Source organism: Prorops nasuta, unplaced genomic scaffold, assembly GCF_024137725.1.
Source record: "Prorops nasuta isolate Cenicafe-Biocafe unplaced genomic scaffold, Cenicafe_Pnas_1.2 PNAS00027, whole genome shotgun sequence".
In the NCBI taxonomy this organism is placed as follows: domain Eukaryota; kingdom Metazoa; phylum Arthropoda; class Insecta; order Hymenoptera; family Bethylidae; genus Prorops; species Prorops nasuta.
The window spans coordinates 2542939-2566712 of NW_027116824.1; the positions used below are offsets into that span (position 1 = coordinate 2542939).

The 23774-nt window shown below is 35.8% G+C and overlaps 2 protein-coding genes across 4 annotated transcripts in view; both read left to right on the forward strand.

Moving 5' to 3' along the window:
* Pld (Phospholipase D) overlaps positions 1–13058 on the forward strand; it is a 24720-nt gene extending 11662 nt beyond the window's left edge. The window contains exons 1-17 of one of the 3 annotated variants that reach the window (XM_066741875.1): positions 7024–7082; positions 7170–7253; positions 7370–7597; positions 8016–8215; positions 8323–8683; positions 8763–8883; positions 8948–9371; positions 9441–9676; positions 9846–10113; positions 10192–10354; positions 10419–10676; positions 10759–11035; positions 11100–11320; positions 11387–11623; positions 11687–11927; positions 11991–12320; positions 12407–13058. In XM_066741875.1, the coding sequence (XP_066597972.1) occupies positions 8038–8215; positions 8323–8683; positions 8763–8883; positions 8948–9371; positions 9441–9676; positions 9846–10113; positions 10192–10354; positions 10419–10676; positions 10759–11035; positions 11100–11320; positions 11387–11623; positions 11687–11927; positions 11991–12320; positions 12407–12508 (3417 nt within the window). In that variant the 5' untranslated portion in view covers positions 7024–7082; positions 7170–7253; positions 7370–7597; positions 8016–8037 and the 3' untranslated portion in view covers positions 12509–13058. Of the gene's footprint in view, positions 1–7023; positions 7083–7169; positions 7254–7364; positions 7598–8015; positions 8216–8322; positions 8684–8762; positions 8884–8947; positions 9372–9440; positions 9677–9845; positions 10114–10191; positions 10355–10418; positions 10677–10758; positions 11036–11099; positions 11321–11386; positions 11624–11686; positions 11928–11990; positions 12321–12406 lie in introns of those variants that run through there. The other 2 variants (XM_066741876.1, XM_066741878.1) reach the window with 2 other exon arrangements.
* A 2385-nt stretch (positions 13059–15443) lies between these two features.
* On the forward strand, positions 15444–22299 carry Pvf1 (PDGF- and VEGF-related factor 1). Its single transcript, XM_066742067.1, has 6 exons — positions 15444–15925; positions 19139–19259; positions 20793–21016; positions 21098–21208; positions 21502–21686; positions 22140–22299. The coding sequence occupies exons 1-6, from the start codon at positions 15764–15766 to the stop codon at positions 22297–22299; spliced, it is 963 nt and encodes a 320-aa protein (XP_066598164.1). The 5' UTR covers positions 15444–15763.
* The last annotated feature ends 1475 nt before the right edge of the window (positions 22300–23774 follow it).

The window sequence follows — 23774 nt, forward strand, 5'->3', positions numbered from 1 at the left end:
TGGAATTTTTTAATTGGTTGAATATATTTTTTTTTAAAATTGTATCATTGATTTGCAAACTGACAAAGAGGAAAATACGAGCACCGAGCGAGGCGGGGGAAGGGGTAATGAAGAGGAGAAAAAGGATTGAAAGAGAGAGAGAGAGAGAGAGAGAGAGAGAGGAGGGGCAGAGCACTTAACCTTTCTCCTCGTTCCCGTTTCGAATAATTCTCGAATCGCCTTTATCCTTATCACGAAAGACACTGCTCGACCTCGAACGATCCTATTCGGCGCAAGGACGATTTGATCCTCGTGCATTCGACAGGAAAAACATCTTTTTTTCTTGTTATTAATATTAAATAAATGTTTTTTTTTGTGACCAAATTAGTTTCTTCTTCGATCGGAATACTATTAATTTTTTTACCGTGACCCGCTTCTGGCAGCTTGGAAAATCATTTGCATCGCCTCGTTTCTTCAACCTGCGCAAGTCTGAACGTTGCGCAAATCTAAACTACAGCTATGAACAATTGTCGTAACGCGAGATGCAAGTCGCGTAACGAGCGAGACATACAGATCAGACCTGTAAGATCGTCGTAAGCGAGGCGTCTGAAATATTTTCTTGGTCAATAAAGTATTATTTGAGCACAGATTTTCCATCGATTAAAAGTGAAAAGGCTCGAGCAAGGATGCGAAAATTAGATAAGTAATCTGCTCTAATCACGCCTTGATTTTCCATGAAGGGAAATTGGCTTAGAATTGATTCTTTGCTCTTATAATAACTGTTCGCGATAGACCCGTGTCGAAGTAAACCGATATGGAGACTGTTTTCACACACGGTGTCTATCTGTAGCAATCCGGAACGCAATCCAGATACCGGATAACTATACCGCACTCGTGAAAGAGAATAATACATGTTAAGACTATTAACAGTTACAGCCTGTACATATTGATATATACCGGGTGCGTCTAAGCAATTTATATTTTTACTTTTCTCGATCAAAAAATGCCCAGTATATTAGCAAAAACTTTTCATTAGTTTTTGTCAAATAAATATTTGTTAAATGATTATTATTTTAATGTTTTTGCTTGGACAGTAAAATTACCCGTTTGATTTAATTTTATTTTATTTCATGAACACCACGTGTGTGTTCAATGTGAAACGAGAACGGCGTGCGACAAGGCGTGGTTCGGGCAAAACTTCGATCTCTCCGTCCCTTTTCTATCCAGCTATCCCCACTTGCATTCAGTTTTCTACTGGTCCATTTAGAGGTCTCACGTACGCTTCCTTCCTAGCCCCTAGCTGCAGTTTTAATGTCTTCCGAACCACGTGTTATGATCTCTCAGCAGGAGCTGAGAATTCCACACTAATTTTTTCTTTTCTCTCGCGAAAAAGATAACACTCGTGGGAGAAGGCATGGTTGCTGCGATTTACTCGAGAACAGATAGCTACCTTAACGTTGGAACTATTTACTATACGTATTAAAACACATCAATTTTTATCCCATAAAATCTCCAATAAATATTTATTTAATTCGTTTTTTTTCTTTATTATAGTTCTTAATTGCTCGCTTTTTCAAATAATAAAAGGTGTCGAAAATCGTGATCTTGGAGGGGGTAAATAATGTGTAATTTTTACGATTCTTCCTGTAATAAAGGAAGATTCCTGTAATCCCCGTTATTTGTTTAGATCATCAACGCATCCTCCCTCAAATGTGTGATTATACGATTTGCACGTGTAATCGTCTCGTTCCGTTGGGTCGGTGACCTTCGTCGATAAAAAAGGAGATAAATAAAAAACCAGAAACTGCACAAATGTGCATATAACCCCCCTCCCCCTCCTACAACTTATTACGTTACGACAATAAGCTCATCGTTGCTCATCCTTGACACGAAATTCAACGACTTGTCAAATGAAACGAAGAAGCAGAAAAATAAATAGAAACGAGGGAAACAATTATTGTGAAATAAGAGATCTCTTGGTGATATAATATATAATCATTGTTAGTATATAGCAAGGGAAATTGACATCTCGATTGCCGAGTAATTCCAATTTCTACCTCTTAACTCTCAACGCTAATTGGCTCTATCCAAATGAATTTATATCGCTAGTAAGAAATAGGAAATTATATACTATAAATATTTTTTGTAAACTACAACAACAATTGTGAGCAGCTTCGTAACCTACAGCTGAAGCTATAAATTTACATTGGACTGATAAAGAACGATTTAATAGTTATTATTACGAGGTTATTATAATATTAAAAATCTAAATTTGCAACGATACTCATGGATTACAAAACTTTGCACTTGACTGTATTGTTTCGACCATACCAAACTTTGTTACGGTACACTATGTTTCTATGGGACGGCTTTTGTTTTCTGCTTTTTCTGTATTTAAAAAACTGTAAAATATACTATATATGTATTACACAAAGTATACACTTTCTACATTTTTCATTAAAAGTTTGTACTTTTCAGATAATACATAACACGCAGTTTTTTGAACAGTACAAAAAGTGCAGGTAACAAAAAGAGGCCTCTTATGTGTATGCTTTATATGGGCTAGCAAGATTTTAGCCAATAAAAGAGTCAAGTGATACTAAAACAAAATTTCCTATTTGCTATTTTACATAATACAAGTTTCCAGCAACAAAGGAGCACGAGTGGAGCAGTTTTTCGCGCTGTATAGCAATAAAATGGCATCGAGTCTATAATTAAATGTTAATAATTGTAATAAGAGTAATAGTATAGCCATATGCGTGTGCGCGCGTGCACAGCGTTATCACGATTGCCAATGCGATTCTGGCGCAATAGTCTTTGGAGCGTACAGAAATAATAGATTGCAATGGTTAGTATTATTATTATGCATTTGCTTCACTTAAAATGTGCAGCTTGTGTATACTTTGCTTATATTATTCTCTTCTTTGACGCCCTTCAAAAATTTATTACTAGCCTGAGTGGATCCACGAAGAGCTTCTGTCGCGATGAACAGCAGCAGAAAAACCGCCACTATCCTACACCACGAGAATCTCCGCTTCATTCTGAAACAAAATTTTCAATAATATATCAATATTTATGAGAACATTGTGTATTTTAAAACATTATAATTTTAAAATTTAAAATTAAAGTAGATAACTTTATTAAAAAAGAAATAAATTCTCCTTGTACTTTTTAGTGATAGCGTAGGAGGAAACAAGGGATTTGGGAGGGAGGAGGAACTTTTAAAATTTAAGAGCGCAAATGCATGCGAATCCCGAGTGTCTCTGCCACTAATGAGATTTACTTTTACTTTTTAGACAGGAACCAGGCGTGTCCTGATTACTTTATTCGTTTTGCTTTCTGCCACTCGGCAGAGTGTGTATCTACCGGTTAACCACTTCGAACTTGATATACCGGTCTTTGCAAATTCTGTATTCATTTATTCCTTGAACCCATTTTTCGACTTTCAGTTTTTATCTCTTTATAGCGTTGGCGGTGAAACGCAAATTTTTACAAGACTGCTTTTATTTTGACGTCCAGAAGCCGATCTGTCACGACTGGCCGATGCTGTTTCCGAAGAATGCGTGACTCCTGATTTACAAATTAACTTTAAGGCAGAATGGTATGAGAAAATGACGGGCCGCTCAACCGTGATAAAGCAATATATGAATCACCGGTTGATCAAGATCTCAGATAGAATTAATAATGGTTATGAATTTACTGCACAAACATATAAGAATAAAAGACACATCGTTACACTGTAAATCAAATAAATTTTCAATAATTCGATCATTTTTAAGAAAACAACAGTTTCAAACAAAAATCCCACATTTCAAAGTGTCAAGAATACAATAAAGTAAACATGTGTTATAAAATAATTCTGAAATATATAATATAGCAATATTATAATCCAATCTTTTATTTTCTAACCATTATACTTTGTGACTCTGATATATTTAATTTGTTGATTTACTAGTATAAGTTAGCATAAAAATTATTCTGAAATGATAATAATGATGATGGTGATACGATTGAAACAAAATGCTCGTATTAGCCTTGTTGAGCAAATCCAGGAAATCCCGCACGTTGTTTCGTATAATTTTTCTGCTCACAAATTTTCCATCAATTTTCCATGCAGGGAACATCTGGAAATTTATCCGCCGGCTAATTTCCCGTTGCGATTAAGCTCGTTGGAGCATGCTAAACTCGTACGCGCGCGGATCGAAAGTGAATGTTTTTCGAGTTATGTGCCGCGAAGCATATCAGCTTTTAACCATTCATCGATCCTGCCACGAATTTTACACTGGATCGTATTCACTGGAAATTAAATAGCACAAAATAGTTCTCTCCTAATTATCGTCCATCGACCAATCCCTAATTATGCTTTTACGATAATCCATAACTGACTTTTAATTTTATATCCCAACTATTATTCAACTCGAGCATTCCAACCATCTAAAATAATACATAATAAAACTCATAATTTTCATTCATAAAGAATAAATTGGAATTTTTCAAAATCATAAATTAAGATAAATAAGAAATTTAAATTTCTTTCTTTCCAGAATGGTATGGAAATACGAGTGCTACGCGGTAAAATTTTTGGAGATTTTAACGCAAGGGTAGGATAGAGAGAGAAAGTATAAGAGGGTGTATATATAGGAGGAAAAGTTATAGGCAGGGTAGGATATATTGTATCATTGATTAAAAATATAAGATGATATATTCCGATGTGAATTTGAAATTACTACAAGAAATAATTGATAGAATCGAAGGGATTTCGATCAGTCATTTTGGTGCACTGACCAGCTGGCCGAGTTTTACGTAAGAGAGCAAACACATCTGGCGGTTCTCGTACGTGAAAGTGGACTGTTTGAGCCGAGCAAACCGACGCAACTCGCTTTTCTGCTACTTTTATCTCGTAAACCCTCTAACGTCATCTTTTTTTTCAAACACTTTTTTGTCTATATCGATTGACACTGCTGAAATATGCTTGAGATTTTTTAGACGAATCCTGCGAAACTGCTAAGCAGGACTACTCTCGAGAAAAGCTCGAAATAATTGATCTATTCTAAAGCATCGCAATCTCGTCAATCGAGCTCCTAAAAGTGTAAATGAGTTATTAAAAAAAGAATAATGTTCACCTTGGGAATTGCTAGTCCAGCTCAGGTGTCATATCAAGCGTCGAACCGATATTCCCTCGTTTCCACTCACAGTTTCACGAACGATGCTCGAGAGGGACCACTCGAATTCGCAGTCTGGTGGATGGAAAAAAATCGAATGATTTGCACCGATAGTGTAAAGTTTATTTGAGACTTTGGCACATTTTTGCGATGACCACGCACGAGTACGTTGGACGTTGGTCCGCGGAACGCTCGAAGACAAATGGAAGTCGATCGTGAGTCGACTGTGTCAAAAAACCAGGTGCAAAGGGGGAGAAAAAAAAAAGGAATACTCGAGCATTTTCCCTTTCGCTGGTCCACCACCATCGCCGACAGCTAATCGCTATCCCTACCCAACATTACCCACTCCTGGACCAGCCAGCTCCTGTCATTTCCACCTTTCAACCACTATCCCCCCCACCTTCCAAAACGCTACGAAAAAAGTAATCAATTCTGTCAATTTTTTATTCACATATTATTTATTAATTTTTTTCCATGAGAATTTATCCACCCTCTAGAATAATAATAAAAATATCCACTATGCGATCTGATAACTCTTATCATTTCCACATTTAAAGCACAACTTCCACCTTCCGTTTCCAAGATACTACAGAAAATACATTTAATAGTGCATTTATTTTAGGAACTGGACGAATTTCTAATTCGGGATAAACGTGCATAACTTTCTGCACGTTCACCAATCAGCGCGCGCACGTGTAGAATAATTGGAGATTTAATGTTATTCCTTCCAGTGTGGAAGCTGAGTGGCTTCTCGTGTGACTCAGTTGGTTTCGCGAAACTCGAAGTTAAGTGACCTACGGTGAGAGATCTTTCGAGGGAAAAATCATTGAATCAGCAAAAATTGTGTCTGAAGCTTGTCTAGTTTGATTTCCGATGACATGGAGAAATGGGCATTCGAAAGATTTATTTTGTTATTATCCTTCTACCAGTAGTATGGCCCTGAATCTTTGATTGGGAGATCTATCAGAGAACATCGTTCTTAATAAATAATAGTCTCGCGTATGGTCGGCTTAACATCTTGCAAAAGGAGAGAAATAAATCTCTTTAATTTTTATTATCCAGAATCGTTGATGAAGTCTGAATCAGCAAGAATTGTTTTAAAAATAAAAATTCTCCCATATGTTTAATCTATTTCTCGGCCTAGTTTTAGTAAAATGATAGACGATAACTTTGAATTTCTCATTTTAACATCATTATTTTAAGATTGTTCGTTGTAGAGGATTGCTGATTCAGCAAGCGAGTTCAGTTTTAAAAATATGGAACCCCACACATATGGCAGAATTAATTTCAAGATAATAGAGAAAACGAAAGCTCGGGTTAATTTAATGCGACTGGATCCTCATGAATATGCAAGGAATATAATTAAGCGTTATTCGATTTTATCGGCATAATTTGCTGCTTTCGTTCAAAAAATTGTTAATTCGCATGTATGGAGAAACCTCTCGCGTTATCTTATGATAAATGGTTGCTCGTATATACATATATAGCAAGCTTCATTTCTAAGAAAGTCGCGACACACAAGTAGAAAAACGAAAGCCCCTAAAAATATATTCGATCACGAATACTTTGACAAGATCGTGACGTACGAAATGCATCGCTTTCTTAAAATTCTGATCGCAGAGTGGACAGAATATCAAGCAAACTATATTATTATGTGATCTACTCGAAAGTCGGTCAAAAAAAGAAGGAAGAATAATATACTTGACTAATAATCGTGCGCAGTACCTAATTCTATGCACGCATCCTTTTTTTACGTAAAAACTAAACCACCCATAACGTAACTTTCATACGCCGGGGTCTGTCCATTCTTAATACCGGTTAATACCGATTGATCATGATCAATTACACGCGTGGATTGATCTGTGTTAAGGAGAGTAAAGCCCCTCGTGCACGCGGATATGGAGAAAATACTTAATGAATAAAAGCTTCAAGGAAAACCTCGTAATTATCGATTTCTATTAGTTTCTTCTTCTATTTCTTCAGCGATTCTCGAAAATCCCTAATCAACAAATCCTCTCCTTCTTGTAGCTTAGCAGAGAACGATTGAAATTCAACAGGGATTTATTTTATCAACTGGGATAAATGGAGAAAAATTCAAATCGAGGCTCGTCTGTAAATTTTCACATTTTAATATTTAATCTTTTGTATTTGCTTGTATTCAAATGTACTTTTTTAAGTATAGTAATTTTTTTTTTTTATGGAAAATTTTCATTTTTGGTCCAGCGCAGCGCGCCCTCCGGCGGAAGGAAACTTTAAGTCATCTAAACAACCCGCGGCAAGATGATTTCACGTATCTAAAGAAATTGACATCAGTCGTATCGGAGCAATGTTGAGTTGATATTCGGTCATTTACGATATGGGATTAAAAAACAATTTATCAAAGGATCTTTCCAAGATAATAAACGATCCATTGTCTTGATGTACGAGGTGCTTACGTGTTTATCATAACCTCCAAGGTATGTTGACAACTGCATTTGACAAGTATACAAAATTAGCTGATTACATATCCGAGACAGTATTTTTTGTTAGTTTAAACATTTTGAACAGATGCTTCTCATATCTGTTCCATTCAGTATTTTATTTAAACAGTTTTAGTTGTACCGTCGTGAGATTTCAAGTAAACAGCAAGCTCGTTTCATTAAAATCAATGTCCTTGATTTCAAGGCAAAGTTAGTATTGTATCATGAAAGGTTTTTAATGAGCGCTGACTCTAGTCTTATTATAGTGAATTGCGTTTTGCTCAATTTATTATCAATACGTTGAAATACTTGTTTAGATCTAATATAACCAAGTTTCTTCAGAACAAATATTTTTGTAATAATCATTATTTGAAAATGAAAGACAGACTGTGATTATTAATTTTCTGTTGTTTAGTGTTTAAAAGATTAAGGATAGAATGGCTGATGAAGCATTAAATAATCCTGTGGATGACAGTGGAATGGAGCGCACAATGTCTCATGATTCAGAATATGATGATGATTTGGGAGTACCAGATTCTTTAGAAGTGACTCTTAATGAAAATGGAGATCCTATAAATATCACTAAAGAGAGCTGTGAATTTCCTGATAGCAAAGGTAAATCAATTTTTATATCTAACAGCCTTTAATGTTTTTTAATTGTTTAGTCTTCCTTAGAATGTTTAATGTCTAACAACTATCCTATTTTTTTTTGCTTCCAATAGAGCGTCTACGTGTAATACCATTCACTACTTTACACAAGACACAAACTAATATAAGAGGGCAAAACCGTAATGTGTTTATTCCTGGTGAAGAAATTGTTGTAAAAATCATAGATAATGAACGTAGTGTTACAACACATCCCCTTAATCCCAATCTATATACTATTGAGTTTGAGCATGGCCCTTTTGTTTGGACAATCAGAAAACGATATAAGCACATTCAGCATTTACACAATCAATTAAAAATATATCGTGCAAGCTTGAATATACCTTTTCCTACAAAAAGCCATAGAGAAAGAAGAAGTAGTTTAAAAAGCTTAGAGCTTAAAAAAGAAAAACGATTACGTAGAGGTGCTCTCCCAAGGTATATTCAGCAATTTTTTTTTTTCATAAATGAAAAGATTATGATTAAAAATATTTTATATAATAATATTTTTTTTTAGGTTTCCAAATAAGCCTGATGTTCTAGTTCCCTATGAACAGTTACATCACAGAATGAAAGCATTAGAAAATTATTTAACTAATTTATTAAAAATCGATCTATATAAACACCATCCAGACACCGTAAGCATGTCTTTTACATTTTTACAATTGTACAATAACCAATAACTTTAATAAATTTGTATAGATAACTTTTATGGAGCTATCTCATTTATCGTTCGTTGCCGATTTGGGTACAAAGGGGAAGGAGGGTTTAGTTTTAAAGAGAACTGGCTCAGGTGCTAAGCCAACTTGCAATTTTTGCGGATTGTTAGAAGGCATGTGCTGCGTTCGCTGTAATCACTTTTGCTCCTCGTTGTGCGGCAAATGGCATTCCAGGCATCTAGTTGTTAAAGATACTTTTGTAGCATACATCAGGCCAAAGGATGGCAAGTTACAAACCGTCATATTAATGGACAATGGCTTTGGGGTCAGTTTTGGCATGTATACCACTGGTTTGAGAAATGGAATGCAAATTATGAATTTAAGCAGACATATTATTATTAAATGCTGGACAAGAAGAAAAGCTAAGGAATGGATGGATTTTATACAAAATATCAGTAGCAGCGAGGGTAATTAACGCCTGCTTAGAAACGTTCATCCTCATCTGGATTTTGAATTATCTATTTATTTTCTTATAGGACGAGATTTTATACAAGCTAATCCTCATAATTCGTTTGCCCCATATCGATTTTCTATCCAAGCATCCTGGTTTGTTGATGGAGCGAGCTATATGTCTGCGGTGGCCGATGCTTTAGAAAGTGCTAAAGAAGAAATTTTTATTGCGGACTGGTGGCTTTCGCCTGAAATATACATGAAAAGGCCTGCCCTTGACGGCGATTATTGGAGATTGGATAAAATTTTACAGAGAAAAGCGGTAAGACCTAAACATATCAAGAAAAATTAACCGAAAAATACTTCATACTTATAAATATTTTAAAATACTCATGCAATCATTTGTTTCCGCTGGTAAGAAAATTGAAATATATTCATTTCAATTAATATCACTATTTTTACTACTCATTTACTATGTAAACAAAATTTAGTTCGAAGGTGTTAAAGTTTTCGTGATGATCTACAAAGAGGTCGAGGTAGCATTGGGTATTAATAGCTACTATAGTAAGCAAAAACTAGTAGAAAAATGTCCGGAAAATATCAAAGTTTTACGGCATCCTGATCATGCGAGACTCGGCGTTTTCCTCTGGGCACATCATGAAAAGATTGTGGTGGTAGATCAGTCCTTGGCTTTTGTTGGTGGCATCGATCTCTGTTACGGACGATGGGATAACAATGAACATAGACTAACAGATTTAGGTAATATAAATGTATTATTTATGTCTTGTGTGCTTATATGTGTATACTAAGACTGATTAAAACAATTCAATGTACTAGGATCCGTTCATCAATCCAGTATTTATATACCATCGAAAGGAAAAGTTTGCAGTACCAGTAGTAAAAGAATGGGAAATGCTAATCCTCAGCAACACGTCTTATTACCTTTGGCAGTAGCGACGAATACAATTGTGATGGCAACCACTAAATGCATACCAATGCTGTAAGTTTCTAATTTAACATTTTGCTTATTCAAATCGATTACGCTAATCATTGAATTTTGATAGACCGATGGTAGAAAACTTTTCAACACTATCATTGCCACAGCTAAATCCTGGAGATCCTCTCCTCATTTCACCTCCAAATGACATGGATACTATAAAATGCAATACTCCAAATTCCCAGAGAAAAAATTTGTTCGACATGGCAAAAACAACGGTGGATAAAGTAAAAACTAATATTAAAATGAAGAGGAAGGAGTGGATAAACATGGTTTATAGTCCAAATGAAGGGAGTAGTGACGAAGAAGAAGACGTCGTTGATGAGTTAGAAAAAATTGCATAAATTTTGTTTTCAACGTTAATCATGATCGATCGATAAGTTTGATGAATTAATTTTCATTCATAGTGCCACATTTCGTACACCCATTGACGATGGCGAAGGAATGTTATTCAGACAGGATGATTTGGTTTATGATTTATCAGGGGCAGCTAAGTTATGGTTAGGAAAGGATTATACAAATTTCATTGTTAAAGATTTTAATGATTTGGAGAAACCATATCAAGATTTAGTAGATCGAAGTACTACCCCTAGAATGCCCTGGCATGATATTGGAGTTATGGTTCAAGGTGCTTCAGCAAGAGATGTTGCACGACATTTCATTCAACGGTGGAACGCAACTAAGGTTAGCTTTGTTTTTTAGTTGAATAAAATATAAACTGTAACAATGGATGAACTCACAATTTTAGTTAGAGAAAGCTAAACTCAATATTGGTTATCCATTTCTGCTACCAAAGTCGTACAAAGATTGTACAAGCCATGCACCTTTCATAAATCCTAGTAATTCGCACAAAGTCAGATGCCAGGTATTAAGGTCCGTTAGTTCGTGGTCTGCGGGATTTTTAGATGCCGAGACCATAGAGCAAAGTATACAGGAAGCTTATATCCAAGCTATTAGCAAAGCTGAAAGGTATTTTACCGCCTTATGCGTGTTTCTCTCTATAAATCAGACCAGTCTAATAAAACATTATTTTAGGTACATTTACATTGAAAATCAATTCTTTATAACTCTAGCTACGATGGAACGAAGTTCGGTTAAAAATCGAATTGGTGAAACTCTGTTGAAGAGAATCTTAAGAGCGCACAGAGAAGGCTCGGTATTTAGGGTTTTTGTAATAATGCCTCTATTACCAGGATTTGAAGGTGACGTTGGTGGCCCCTCTGGTACTGCTCTACGTGCGATCACTCATTGGAACTATGCATCAATATCAAGGTGACTTATGGGAAAAAGAGTGTTTTGTATATCAGAAAAATCAAGACAAAAATTTTATTGTAGGGGTAGAGATGCAATATTGAATCAACTAATCAATTCCGGAATAGAAGACCCTAGTGAATATATAACATTTCATGGTCTGAGAACACATTCATTATTGAATGGGACAATGGTAACTGAATTAATTTACGTTCACAGTAAACTTATGATAGTAGACGACAAGACTGTGATTTGTGGATCGGCTAACATAAATGATCGAAGTATGATTGCTACGAGAGATAGTGAAATAGCAGTTATTATTCACGTAAGTCTTTAATTTTTCGTATCAATACTTGTAAAAACAAAACTTGCATCATAAATTTTATAGGATGAAGAGTTTGATGACGGTAGAATGAATGAAATTGGGTTTCCGTGCGGAAAGTTTGCTGGTTCTTTGAGGAAACAGCTTTTCCAGGAACATTTAGGAATTTTGAAAAGCAAAGAAAAAATAGATTTAACTGATATTATTAGAAAATCCTTTTACAAAGATATATGGTGCGTTAGGAGCAAGCAGAATACAGAAATATACGAGGAAGTCTTCCATTGTATTCCAACCGATAAAGTCGTCAATTTTTCCATGATGAAGCAATATCAAGATGAGATTCCATTGTGTACATCTGATCCAATTTTAGCCCGTGAAACGGTAGCTAATATTAAGGTAAATTAATTGAAATAATACAAATTATTTTCCCCCTGTTAAAATTAGCAAGATGCAAGTTCCGCTGTTATTTCTGTTTTGTATAGGGCCACTTGGTAGACCTACCGCTCCAATTTTTATGCAACGAAGAATTAAAACCGGCAGCTGGTACGGTTGAAGGTATGATGCCTACTTCACTCTGGACATAGATGTACTTAAAATAATTGTATTGATATTTTTAACTTTTTAATGATTTATTTACCAAATGCTAGTATTTCTCTAATAACAAAATAGATCTTAAATGTAATTAATTTTATCGTGTAAATAACTTCAAATTTTACTATGCATTTTAATCGTGCAATTTGTTTATTTTATACCAATTAATTGTTAAGAATTAATTATCAGTTAAAAAATGAGGCAGCGGTATTGTTATGCGTTAAAATACTAGTCGTATTATACTGTTGCCTAACATGATCGTGAGATTCAATAACTAAATTACTTCAATGGTAACATTCCGATACTATCTACCTCTGAAACGAAGCCTTTTAATCATGACATTGTAACATACTTAAAATAACTTATGTAAAAGTGTTTACACTTTCCTTTAACACACTATCAAGCTTTTTAAATGACTTGTAGATATTTTTAATCGTGATTTTTATAGAAAGTATAAAAGATATTTGTTATAAAATTATAAACGATATTTATTTTTATCACATAGTGTATGTTATACCTATAATTATTATGAATGTACCAATAAAGATTGAAAAACATTTGATATTACATCGATATTCCTTTATTTTAGCCTAGCCTTAAAGGTCTCTTTTGAAATCTGAATTGCTTCTTGCTCCTTAGGAAAAAAACAAGTGGCCTATAAAGTTTTCAAGATTACGTATTTAATAAAAGAGGAGGAGAGAGTTTTAGTTTTTTAACATGAGCTCATCAACCAAACAACTGTCATGTCCGGAGGATGTGGCAAATAATGCACATTCAAGGTACAATATTTTGTCTGAAAGTCGGATATCTAAATAAAAAAATTCGCACTACACTATGTAAAAACTGTTCCGTCGTTAGGCTCTTCGACGAAGCAAATAGCTCAAATACCTTTAACGTTCCATCAACGACATCTCTTTACCCGAAAGGACAGAGAAAACCGTAAAGTCACATCACTCAATAATAGTGAGCTCACAGAATTCTAAGTGTCTTGAAAATGATGTTACAGTTTTTTCAATGAATCCACATCGAAAATTGGTCGCTCTTATCCAACTACTCCAATAGTGAAGCGTTTACGAAGAGGACAAGTAAATAAATAGAACAATTTTTTTTCGTTATTATTAATTTTCAATTCGTTTAAGCACGACGTCGCCAATCTGCTTTCGGTTCGATCAGTGAGAAGAACCAAGTCAGCAACATTTCCCGATAGTAATTTTTTTGAGCAATCGTAAATACTTTAGTTGAAAAAAAATTTGATAAAAAATGGTACACAAACTCATACAGCTAACCATTCCTGGCCAATTGGAAAACCTGCGTCTACGCCGGAACTGAAATATTATGGAAATGGCGCGCCAAACGATCCACCACAGTATGACAAGTATCGTGGCACAAGAATAGCCTTAATTTTTTCGGAAGACTTTCACAAATTCTTATTAATCGCTTTCAACGTTATCATTCTAGTACTACATGAAAACTGACCTTTCACAAATTACTTGACAGCAAAACAGCAATTAACAACACATTCTTTCAGATACTCGGATTATTACATTTAGGAGCAGATATCGTTTTATTTATCTATAAGGAAATTATTATAATCATAATGACGTACAACAAATTCTTCGTGATCTTGATTGTTTTAATAGCAACCTCAGTAGCTCTGTTAAATTTGTCTACTATTGCGATTTGTCGTATCAATCAGAAGCCACGAAAGATAATTACGGTGAGTAAAATCCGTTAAAAGCGACCATTATAGATAATCACTCGAATCATAATCTTGTTTTTATACAGCATTCGACATACTCCTTTATTATTGCTGTCATTTTGTTATCCCTGCCTGTTTATGAAAACGTTCTGGAGGTGAAAATAATCGCTGAATCACAGCAGCACATGATGTGCAGCATTTATCACAACAAGCATTCATCCAGATTAGGCTGGGACGAAATTCAAAGAGCAGTAATAACCTTGTAGCATTATTTATATGGAAGATAGTCTCTTTACCCTTGAAGTCCATTTGAATAAAAAGGATACCAAAATTTTATTGCTAGTACAATTGCTGCGGAGTGATAAGAAAAGTAGATTGGTGCATACCTTATTGCAACGACCCATCACAAATATTTCGCAATGACAGCTGCGTCATACCTGATTCCTGTAGCTCCGGTTCCAAGATCAGCGAAGAATTCATAATAGAGAGCTTCAACTATACGAGTCCCAGTACCGGCTGCCTCATTCCCATAAGACGCGATATTGAATTTTGGGGAAAACTTTACAGATACCTGACTTATGGAACTGCCTCTATGGTGAACCAATAAACTGCACGATCCTTTTACAGCAAACTGAAAAAACCATACAAAAATATTAACAATACGTTTCAGGTAACATTGGCGGCGGTACTCCTGATTTTCTATACTAAGATCTAGCACACGCGAGGCTCAGGAGGAATAACTGGAAATTGTTGTCATGCGGGTGCAATAGAAAACGAGGAGCCTTTTCCAACTTGCAATAAGAGACAATGTTCGTTCCAGTTTGTCGATGTGCTAAATCGAATAATTTGTCTTGCAAATCTGAACGCCCACGCTGTGTGTGTGTCCCGCATTGGCACCGTGTGTGCAGTTTAATACGGCACCCGGTGATTGGATCCTGACAACAATTTGATAAAAAACAAATGAAATAAAGACGTCTATTCGAACGCATTCTTCCTGGTAGCTCTGAGAGAAAATGACTAACTGCCGGAAGTCTCGGAGCTTTTGGCGGGAAAGTCGGTTGATAAGGATGGAGATTAGGGCGAAGGAAAACAAGGTTGTGATTTGCTAGGAGAGATGATTGGGAGAAAAGTGCAGGGAGAAAGGGAGGGAGGCATAAAAGAATAGAGAAGAGAAGAGCAGGCTGTCAGTGGTCGGTTGATAGGACGGTCGCTACTTACCGAGCACGTTGGTAGATTCTTACGTAGGTGAGGACGGGGGGGGCTTGTGGCCGTGTGAGTGTGAAGAAATAGGCGTCGTATGGGGATCGGCCGAAGCAGTCAAGCGAGTGCGACAGTCGGAAAGCTTGTTTCCAGGTGTTTCACGCGTTTCCCCACTCTCTTTTCTCCGCGTGCGATGCAAGGACGGCGCGCGCCGTGAAAATTTGCCAAGACGATCAATCTCAGTAAGTTCGTTGGGCAGGGAGGTAGGTCTGGCAGCAGAGCTTCCGGTTCCCCCGAAGAAGTCGCTAGGGAGGAGAGCCAAGACGATCGGGCCCGAAAATTCGCCATCATGAATATACTCTGCTTCGGTACCACTCTGCTAATTTTTGGCTTGGTCTTTGCTCAAGTGCTTAGCCAATTCCGATCGGGATACGAGGATGACGACGCCATTGTTTTCCCAGGACCCGTTGGACGTGCATGCCATGCTGCCACTTGCAAAAATAATATTTCGGTAAATAAATAAGTCTGACGAGGGAGACGACAGTAGCAAGAGGAAAACGCGCAAGCTTTTTTTCCTCGATTCTCGACGAACCTTTAATTGTGCTACGCTATCCAGTGATCGCCTACATCTTATCGTTGCATCTTGCAGTGTACAGTTCTGCATATACCCATTCTTATCTTTACGATTTCTCTCGTTAATCACCTTTTTATCAGTGGTTTTGTGCGACTAATTCTACGTGCGCGGGCCTTTGAATTAATTTCCTTCCATCCATTGATTCCTCCAGCTGCCGCTATATCCATTCCATTCGTGCAAAGAAGATAGGAATGCGGCTCCACAGTGCATAATTATAATAGTTTTATCACTGCACGCTACAATGGATTTTCGTCCGCCATTGTGGATGAAAATGTGGAAAGAAAATAACGTAGCTGCGTTGAAACTGTAGCATCCTTGATGTTCGATCAAACGACCACGTTTGTAATGTATTTTTTTCTCATTTTTTACTTTGAGACTAAAACCAGATATGCAAATTAATTCGTTTCTAGATTACCTACGAGGTAAAATAATTAAATTTTCAAGAGCCCTGATATATAGTATAAGATGGCATTGAGTGTTAGTTTACCTTAGAAGTTTTGAAATAATGCCCGAAGGCTACGTGTGCGTGTACAGTACACTTGAAAACAATTGAGCCAGGAAAACTGCTGGCAGGTGTCGATGCAAATTATCATTTTTACTGAACCTAAGTGCCTTGAAAATCAATCAAGCTTCGCACGTCCGTAACGCTCATGAAAAACAGGATCCCTCAACGATGTTCCTAATTCTCACTTTCCACCGGACAAACCTGTAAAGGCTGTTAGAGAACGTTCGGAAAGTGCATTTCACCGGTGCATTTCTAACGGAACTGCGATTGTTCTTTAATCCTTTAAGAACGGGCCTGGCCGAAATATCGACTGCCAGTCAAATGTCAACTCTACATAAGATATTTTTTCCAATTATACTTAGAAATCATGAAAAGTTTTTTTCTCAATGGAAAATTAAATATCCTTAAAGAATTGAGGAAGGGTGTTAAATGAAGCTCATTTAGCTTGAGTGAACAATTGTATGTGGTGGTCATTGATGAAACATATAGGAGCCCTCGAATCCTGCAAGGCGTCACCTTGCCTGCTGCTGCAAGGCCACGATGACAACAACTATTTCATGGGCGGCATACTGAACAAATTTACCAAACAAACTTGGCCTCGACCTCGAAAACTCGCTGGAAACCAAACGCATCCAAATTATGAAAAATTCTCCCTGCATTTTGGCTCTTTTCTAATTATCATCCAACAATCTAATCAAATCACCGTAGAGATTAAGACTGAAGCATCCATTTACCGGTCCAATGACCGCTTTTAAATGTAAACACACGTGTGCAAAAATTTGCCGGTACACTTAGCGTTAAGACGTTCAGCATTCAGCCAATTATTATATCAACTGCGAGACTCAATTGAAATAACAGTTTAACTAAACGAGCGACGAATTTGCCGCGTTGAAGTATTTTCCCACAGCATCAATTCCAACTGTATAATAATGATTCATGTTAATAATAATCGTATCGCTGTTTATCATTAAACAAAACGTCTTAATTATTAATCGAAACATCGAGATAAAAATTAATGAGTTACAGTGACCGAAACTGGCTTATAAGTAGGTGCTATCTTACGCGAGATATTTTTTTTTAATTACTGACCGTCGAATAATTGCCCCGCGTCTTTTCTTGAGATTTGGATTAAATCAAAGTAAACAAAATTAACGAGGCCAGTGGAACAGTCGGAAAATTTCGCGAATTCAGCATGCAGATTTGTGAGAATCGTGAAAAAGAAGCGATTAAAGTTAGGTAAGAAATGGTTTGATGGATGATATAACGTTCAAGTGGAATTGAATATAAGAGCTTTCGCGATAATTCACTTGACAAATGCTAAACGTTGTAGAAATTCCTCGGATATATTAGCCACCCACGTTTCTCGCCAGACAATGATATTGCTTCCTGTGAAACTTGTTGGAATTTAGCATGAATCGGGACTAATGGGGACGAGAGTGGGAGAGAACGATAAAGGGGTTAATAGGAATTATTGTAATTGAACGTTTGTGAAAAGATCAGTTTGCGTAAAATTAGAATAAAATCAACCGCAATTTATTAGACTGTTGACCCATCTAAGGTTCTTCGGATAATTAACACCTTAGTCACTCCTATATCCGTAATCTCTCGATGATTCAATGATTGGCCGATTCCGGGAATCCCTGATACCAGCCAGTTCTTTACAATTACTTTTTATACCTGTAGAATTTTATCGCAAATATCGTATCTGACTATATAAACACCTTCCAGTGCCTTATTTCCAGAAACTTCTTTCTCAATAAGAGACACCGCTCTGATAAACCGTCGTTCAAATGGATTATAGTTATTTGCAATAATCTGTTATTTTTATAATCTATTAATGGAGAGCATTATCCCTCTGATATACCAGAAAAGTTCTTTTCCACGTCCATAGATTAGATTATTACTGAAATTTACTTAAGATGGAAAGATTCCAAATTTGATCAATGAAAATTGACGAGATTTAAGGAGGAAACATCTAAGACATTAGGGAAACTACAGCGCGCGGTTTAGAAATGCCGGTTGCTATTTCTTCCGTTCAACTTGCGCAGTTTCAATATACAAGGAAGGAATAAGCAGCAGCGTTCATTTCCTTTTGGACACCGATTGCACTGATTTTCAACAAGGTTGAGTTGCGCGGTAAACCGCAATCACCCTCCAATGAGCAAGCAGGAATTTGTCTCGTAAAGCAATCGCCAAGTGCGTCACTGATTACGAATTACAGCTCGCGGGACAACTTTAGAATTCCTGAGCAAGGCGTTATTGCATCTGCGAGAAAGTCGATTTCATCCTACTAATTCATCGACGAAATATTACCGCTGCACGAAAAACATTATTAATCATTTTTATGAAGAATCGGGCAATTCTGATACTAAGCCAAAATTCAGATATAAATAATAACTATTGTTTAATGCAGTAATCGATAAGATTATTCTTGATTAGATTATTTTATCAATGTAGTCATCCTGGCTTTGCGCAAGATTCCTACTTTTTGATTTCTTTCCCAATCGAAATGACCTTAATATGAAATTTCGGATTCTCTGGCATGCTGTCTTTTTTTAACACAAATATATTTTTGATTATTTCAGGTAGGCTTGGAACTTGCCAGGAGATTAAACTCCATTGACAGCATCGATGAATTTTACAACCTGCTACAGGGTCGAACGGATCCAGATTCTTCAGTAACCTATACTCTACAAACAGCCGGTTGTAAGTATCGATCAAAAGCTAACATAAACTCAGTTTATTATATAAGAAAATTCTCTACGTACCGAACACTGCTTTCTTATGTTAATAATGTAACCAAATAAACATTTTTACTGTTGCAGCCTTAAAGTGTTTTCCTACATAATCTCTTACACTTCATTATACCTTCTAAAAAAAACCTAATCTGCTACAGTAGATTGCATTACTCGGAACAATTAACCCCCTTTTAATTTATGAGACATAAATTAATACACCAACTCAAATATTCTCATTACAACCATAGATAAGTTGGATAAGGATTATTGCACGTGTTTGTACGACCAATTAATTATCACCCTGGGAATGATATCATCCTGCAAACCTGCACAATTTAAACATTCTTTTAATGGAAACTTTATTTTTCAATTATTAAACTGTCACAAACTTATTCAAAGCTAGCCATTACTTAAGATATTACCTAAAGTGCTTTTTTCAATACAAAACCATGCAATTAGCAACTTAAAATTAATGGAAATATTAAGATGCGCTCAAATGATCTAACAAATTTTTAGGTTTTACTCTACCAATTTACATTGTGAAGGATCTTGAAAGGAAAAAATTGATATCTCATAGTCTCAGGGATAAGTGAGTGTTTTTACATCCGTGCCCTAGTGCGTCTTCAATAATACATCCTGTATATGAAGACAAGCATAAATCTACGGATAATAAGGTGGAAAAGGTTCGATTGGCAGATTTGCGATGTTTCTTTAAAAGCGGGATTCGTCCGTTAGTATGTAGAAACTCGAGCGAGCCGGTTTTAACGAGTTCGGATGCGTCACCTTGGCCACTCTCCCTTTTCACTGCTCTAATGGTCGACGGTGCGACTTCCTCCTCCAATTTGGTTCTATTGATGCTCTCCTCGAACTCCACCATCTTCGTAGGCTCCATTTCCACTTTGAAAAGATTGCTGAGATCATCTTCGTTAAGGTCGTACGTCATTTCGTCGTCCATCGTCAGGCACGGATCCCTTTCATCGCCATTATCCATTTTATCAATGCGTAATTCACTCCCGACAATTACATCGTTCTATCCATTCTCGCCTTTGATAGTGGAGGACCTCTCTAAAAGCCTTTTCCTTCATACGAAAATAATTGTTTGGCCAAACAACCACTTTCTTTGCAGCTTTGCTAAATCAAATCACATTTCTCTTTATAGACAACGATAGGTCAAACTATAAAATCTATAAGACTGTTCTCCTCATTTTTCAACATTGCTAATCGATATAACAACGTTGAAGCTTTGCTGTTAGGAGTGATTTCTGAGGGAATTTGCAAAAGTCAATTATTCCCTCAAAGTATTTCCGAACCATCTAGAAGCCGCACGTCTAAGGCAAGATGATGTTCTAAACCGTAAACGATAACTTGAAGCAATGAGAGTTGGTCGGTCCAATGGCATTGTAACCAGCTCTTTTATTTATGATTACAATATTTTTGTAACAATATTACTATGAGTTGAAATTTATTCTAAAAGAAACTTTTCATTTAAATATTGTTTTAGTTGCAGGAAGAATAGGTGAAACGGGGGAACGTTCCAATGCGGAAATAGCCAGACCAGCAAAATGTATTCCAGAATTGCAACCAGTTCCTATAAAAAGTGAGCATGACATGGATCATTCCGTAATCTATTATCCTTCTTGCACCCGCGTAAAACGCTGTGGTGGATGCTGCAGTCACCCTTTACTTTCTTGCCAACCTATTGCTACAGAAATAAAAAATTTCGAGGTAAATCTTTGCTGTAATATAATTTTGTTTAAAATCATTGGTAAAGGAATTGACGTTAATCTTCATTCGTTCTTTAATTAGGTGATTGTTTCGAGGGTCGACGAGGACATGAGATTATCACTGAGAGGGAAGGAAATTGTACCGATAGAGGAACACACAAAGTGCAGATGTGACTGCAGAATCAAGCAGGAGGTAATTACTTTAAGAGCTGCGATAGCTAGCATAAGTAGGATCTTCCCGTTTAAGAGAATGTCCTAGATACTCGCGAATCTTTGCCTCAAACGCCTTCACTATCTACTTCCATCGTTATTGTCCAACAAACATAAGAAAGCAAATTGAAGTATCTCGATCTTCAAGTACCAATAAATATAGTAAATTATACCTAACATTATTTTTTCATTGATATTTGTTAACGTTTAATTCATCGCGAACATATAATTATTCTGATTATCACCCTCTTACAAAATGATGCTTCTTTAACACAGGACTGCACGGAAAAACAAGTGTACCTGAAGGACGAGTGCAGATGCGCCTGCAGTAACGTGGACGAGGAAGAAAAGTGTAAAAATAGCAATGACACAAAATTATGGGAACCGGATGCGTGTACTTGCCTCTGTCGGAACTACCGTGAATGTACAACAGGCTTCTATTTTGACCAAAACACGTGCAGGTGTGAATGGAAACAATAGGAGCACTAAATAGGATTGTGGCACAACTTACACTACACGCCTCTTCTTTACTTTCTTACATCTTATAAAATGCACGCATGGCACGTTTGCAGAAAATGCATGGTGTACCTTCTCATCAACTTTAATTCTCTTCTTTTTGTCATCATGAATTCTATATCTGCAAATACGGACAAGGATGCTTCTTTACTATTTTGCTTTTACAATTGGTCTTTAATCACAAAACTTCATGAATAATATACCTGTAAATTGTAATCCTAAGGGTGTGAGAATTGAATACTGGATTTAACTGACACACAACTGCTAATTTAATTACCTTGGGTTACTTCTCTATTTTTGCACTCCATGGCTGACTGGGAATTTGCTTTTTTTCCTTGACAAACTATTGGGCTATCTTTTCACAAGGACTGAATGGAAGTTTTGAACATTTTTTTCAGTTGTAAAGAAGTACCATTATACAGAAAGTTTTTTGGAAATTCAAGAAGAACTGGATATAGGTTTACACAAACGGAAAGACCTGAAAGTGTACCACCTGTAATAGTCACGCTTGATGCAGGAGATCCAAGAAGAAAACCAAAAGAAGATCCTGAAAAATAATCAGGATAAACTTTGAACATACATACAAAAATCACTGGTTACCTCTTGCATACCTTATAATTAGAATACCAAACTGTTTCTCAACCATCCTATGAGAGGCAATTGAAACTACCATTTATAACAACATTCATACATTACAATTTGTTTTTCTTTAGCTTGTAAGATATTTTAATGTTAATTGTTAAATATTTCCTAGTATCACTTGTTAAGATTTTTACATATCAAGACTTTCTATTGTGATATAATGACATAATTACAGCATTAATATCATTACGTAATCTAGATATAATATCTTTACATGATTCCTTTTTAGAGCTACTTTAATATTACAAATTTTAAATTTCAAGAACATCTTTAAATAAGTATATTTGTTTTGGAATGTTGACAGCTTCTAGTCCATACTTGTTAATTCTTAAAAATTGCTTATATTTAAGATTACTCCTCCTTTATTTAAGCAGTTGAGGGTTTAGAATGTTTATGTAGCTTCTTCTTCCTTACTTTCAAGTGTTTTTAGATAGAAGACTATTCTTCTGTTGGCTTTCAGAATAATGTTTTCATTAGCACTTATTGATTTCATATTCTCGGTTATTGACTTCAAAGATTTAGATATTGATACCAAGGTTCTTGCCTTTTCTGCAGCATGGTCAGAGGAGGAGGATCCTGATATAGATGCAGTACCTAAAAAGGAATAATATATTTATCTAGGAAATGAATATTTATTTATGTGATTGCAATGTAAATAGCTTCTTTATTTATCTAAATAGGAAATATGTATATAAATACAAATTTGTGCAAAATCTAACAAAATAGTTTTTTTCCAACACTCTAACATAATAGTGAAGTATGCTTATTTTTTCAACAAAATAAAAGAAAGTGGCATCACACCTTTAAGCAAATAAGTATAGCAAAGCTATACAACAATGCATGAAGAATGAATAATTCTATTATATCAATTTATCTGAAACGACGTTTCACGCGATATTCTAGTTTTTATATAAAAATAATAATAAGTCTTCACACAAGGCAAAAATGGAATATTCTAGGAACAACAGGTGTTTCTGCTTACCATCAATTGACGGATCTGCTGACAATTGTGATTTTGATGTCTGAGGTCGCTTAGCCGACCGCTCCATCTTGCAAAACAAATCTAAATTTGCTTATAATGCTCCAGTTACTACTGTTTTTGGTTACATTTGTGGAAACGTACAGCAGTTCTCTTAAGTTGACAGAGAAATGGCGGGAAAATGTATGCCCAATCGGTCAGACACTCAGACTAAATATTCACGTAGTAAAATACAGAACTAGTCAAAACAAACGAAAAATTTAATGTAAATTTGTATTTCTTGTAACAGATGTCAATGTCCTCAGTTATCTAGATGTAGCCAAATAGATTCAGCAAATGTTTAAGTTTATTTTATTTGGATCTATTTCAAAGTAAAAAACGAAATAGTAATTTTTGTAGCACTTTGTTCGCA

Excerpts from the sequence above, each read along its gene's own strand:
- Pvf1 (XM_066742067.1), top strand. The coding sequence starts at position 15,764 with ATGAATATACTCTGCTTCGGTACCACTCTGCTAATTTTTGGCTTGGTC. Across the intron at positions 15,926-19,138 it reads CTTGCAAAAATAATATTTCG|GTAGGCTTGGAACTTGCCAG; the intron begins GTAAATAAATAA and ends TGATTATTTCAG. Across the intron at positions 21,209-21,501 it reads ACTGCAGAATCAAGCAGGAG|GACTGCACGGAAAAACAAGT; the intron begins GTAATTACTTTA and ends TCTTTAACACAG.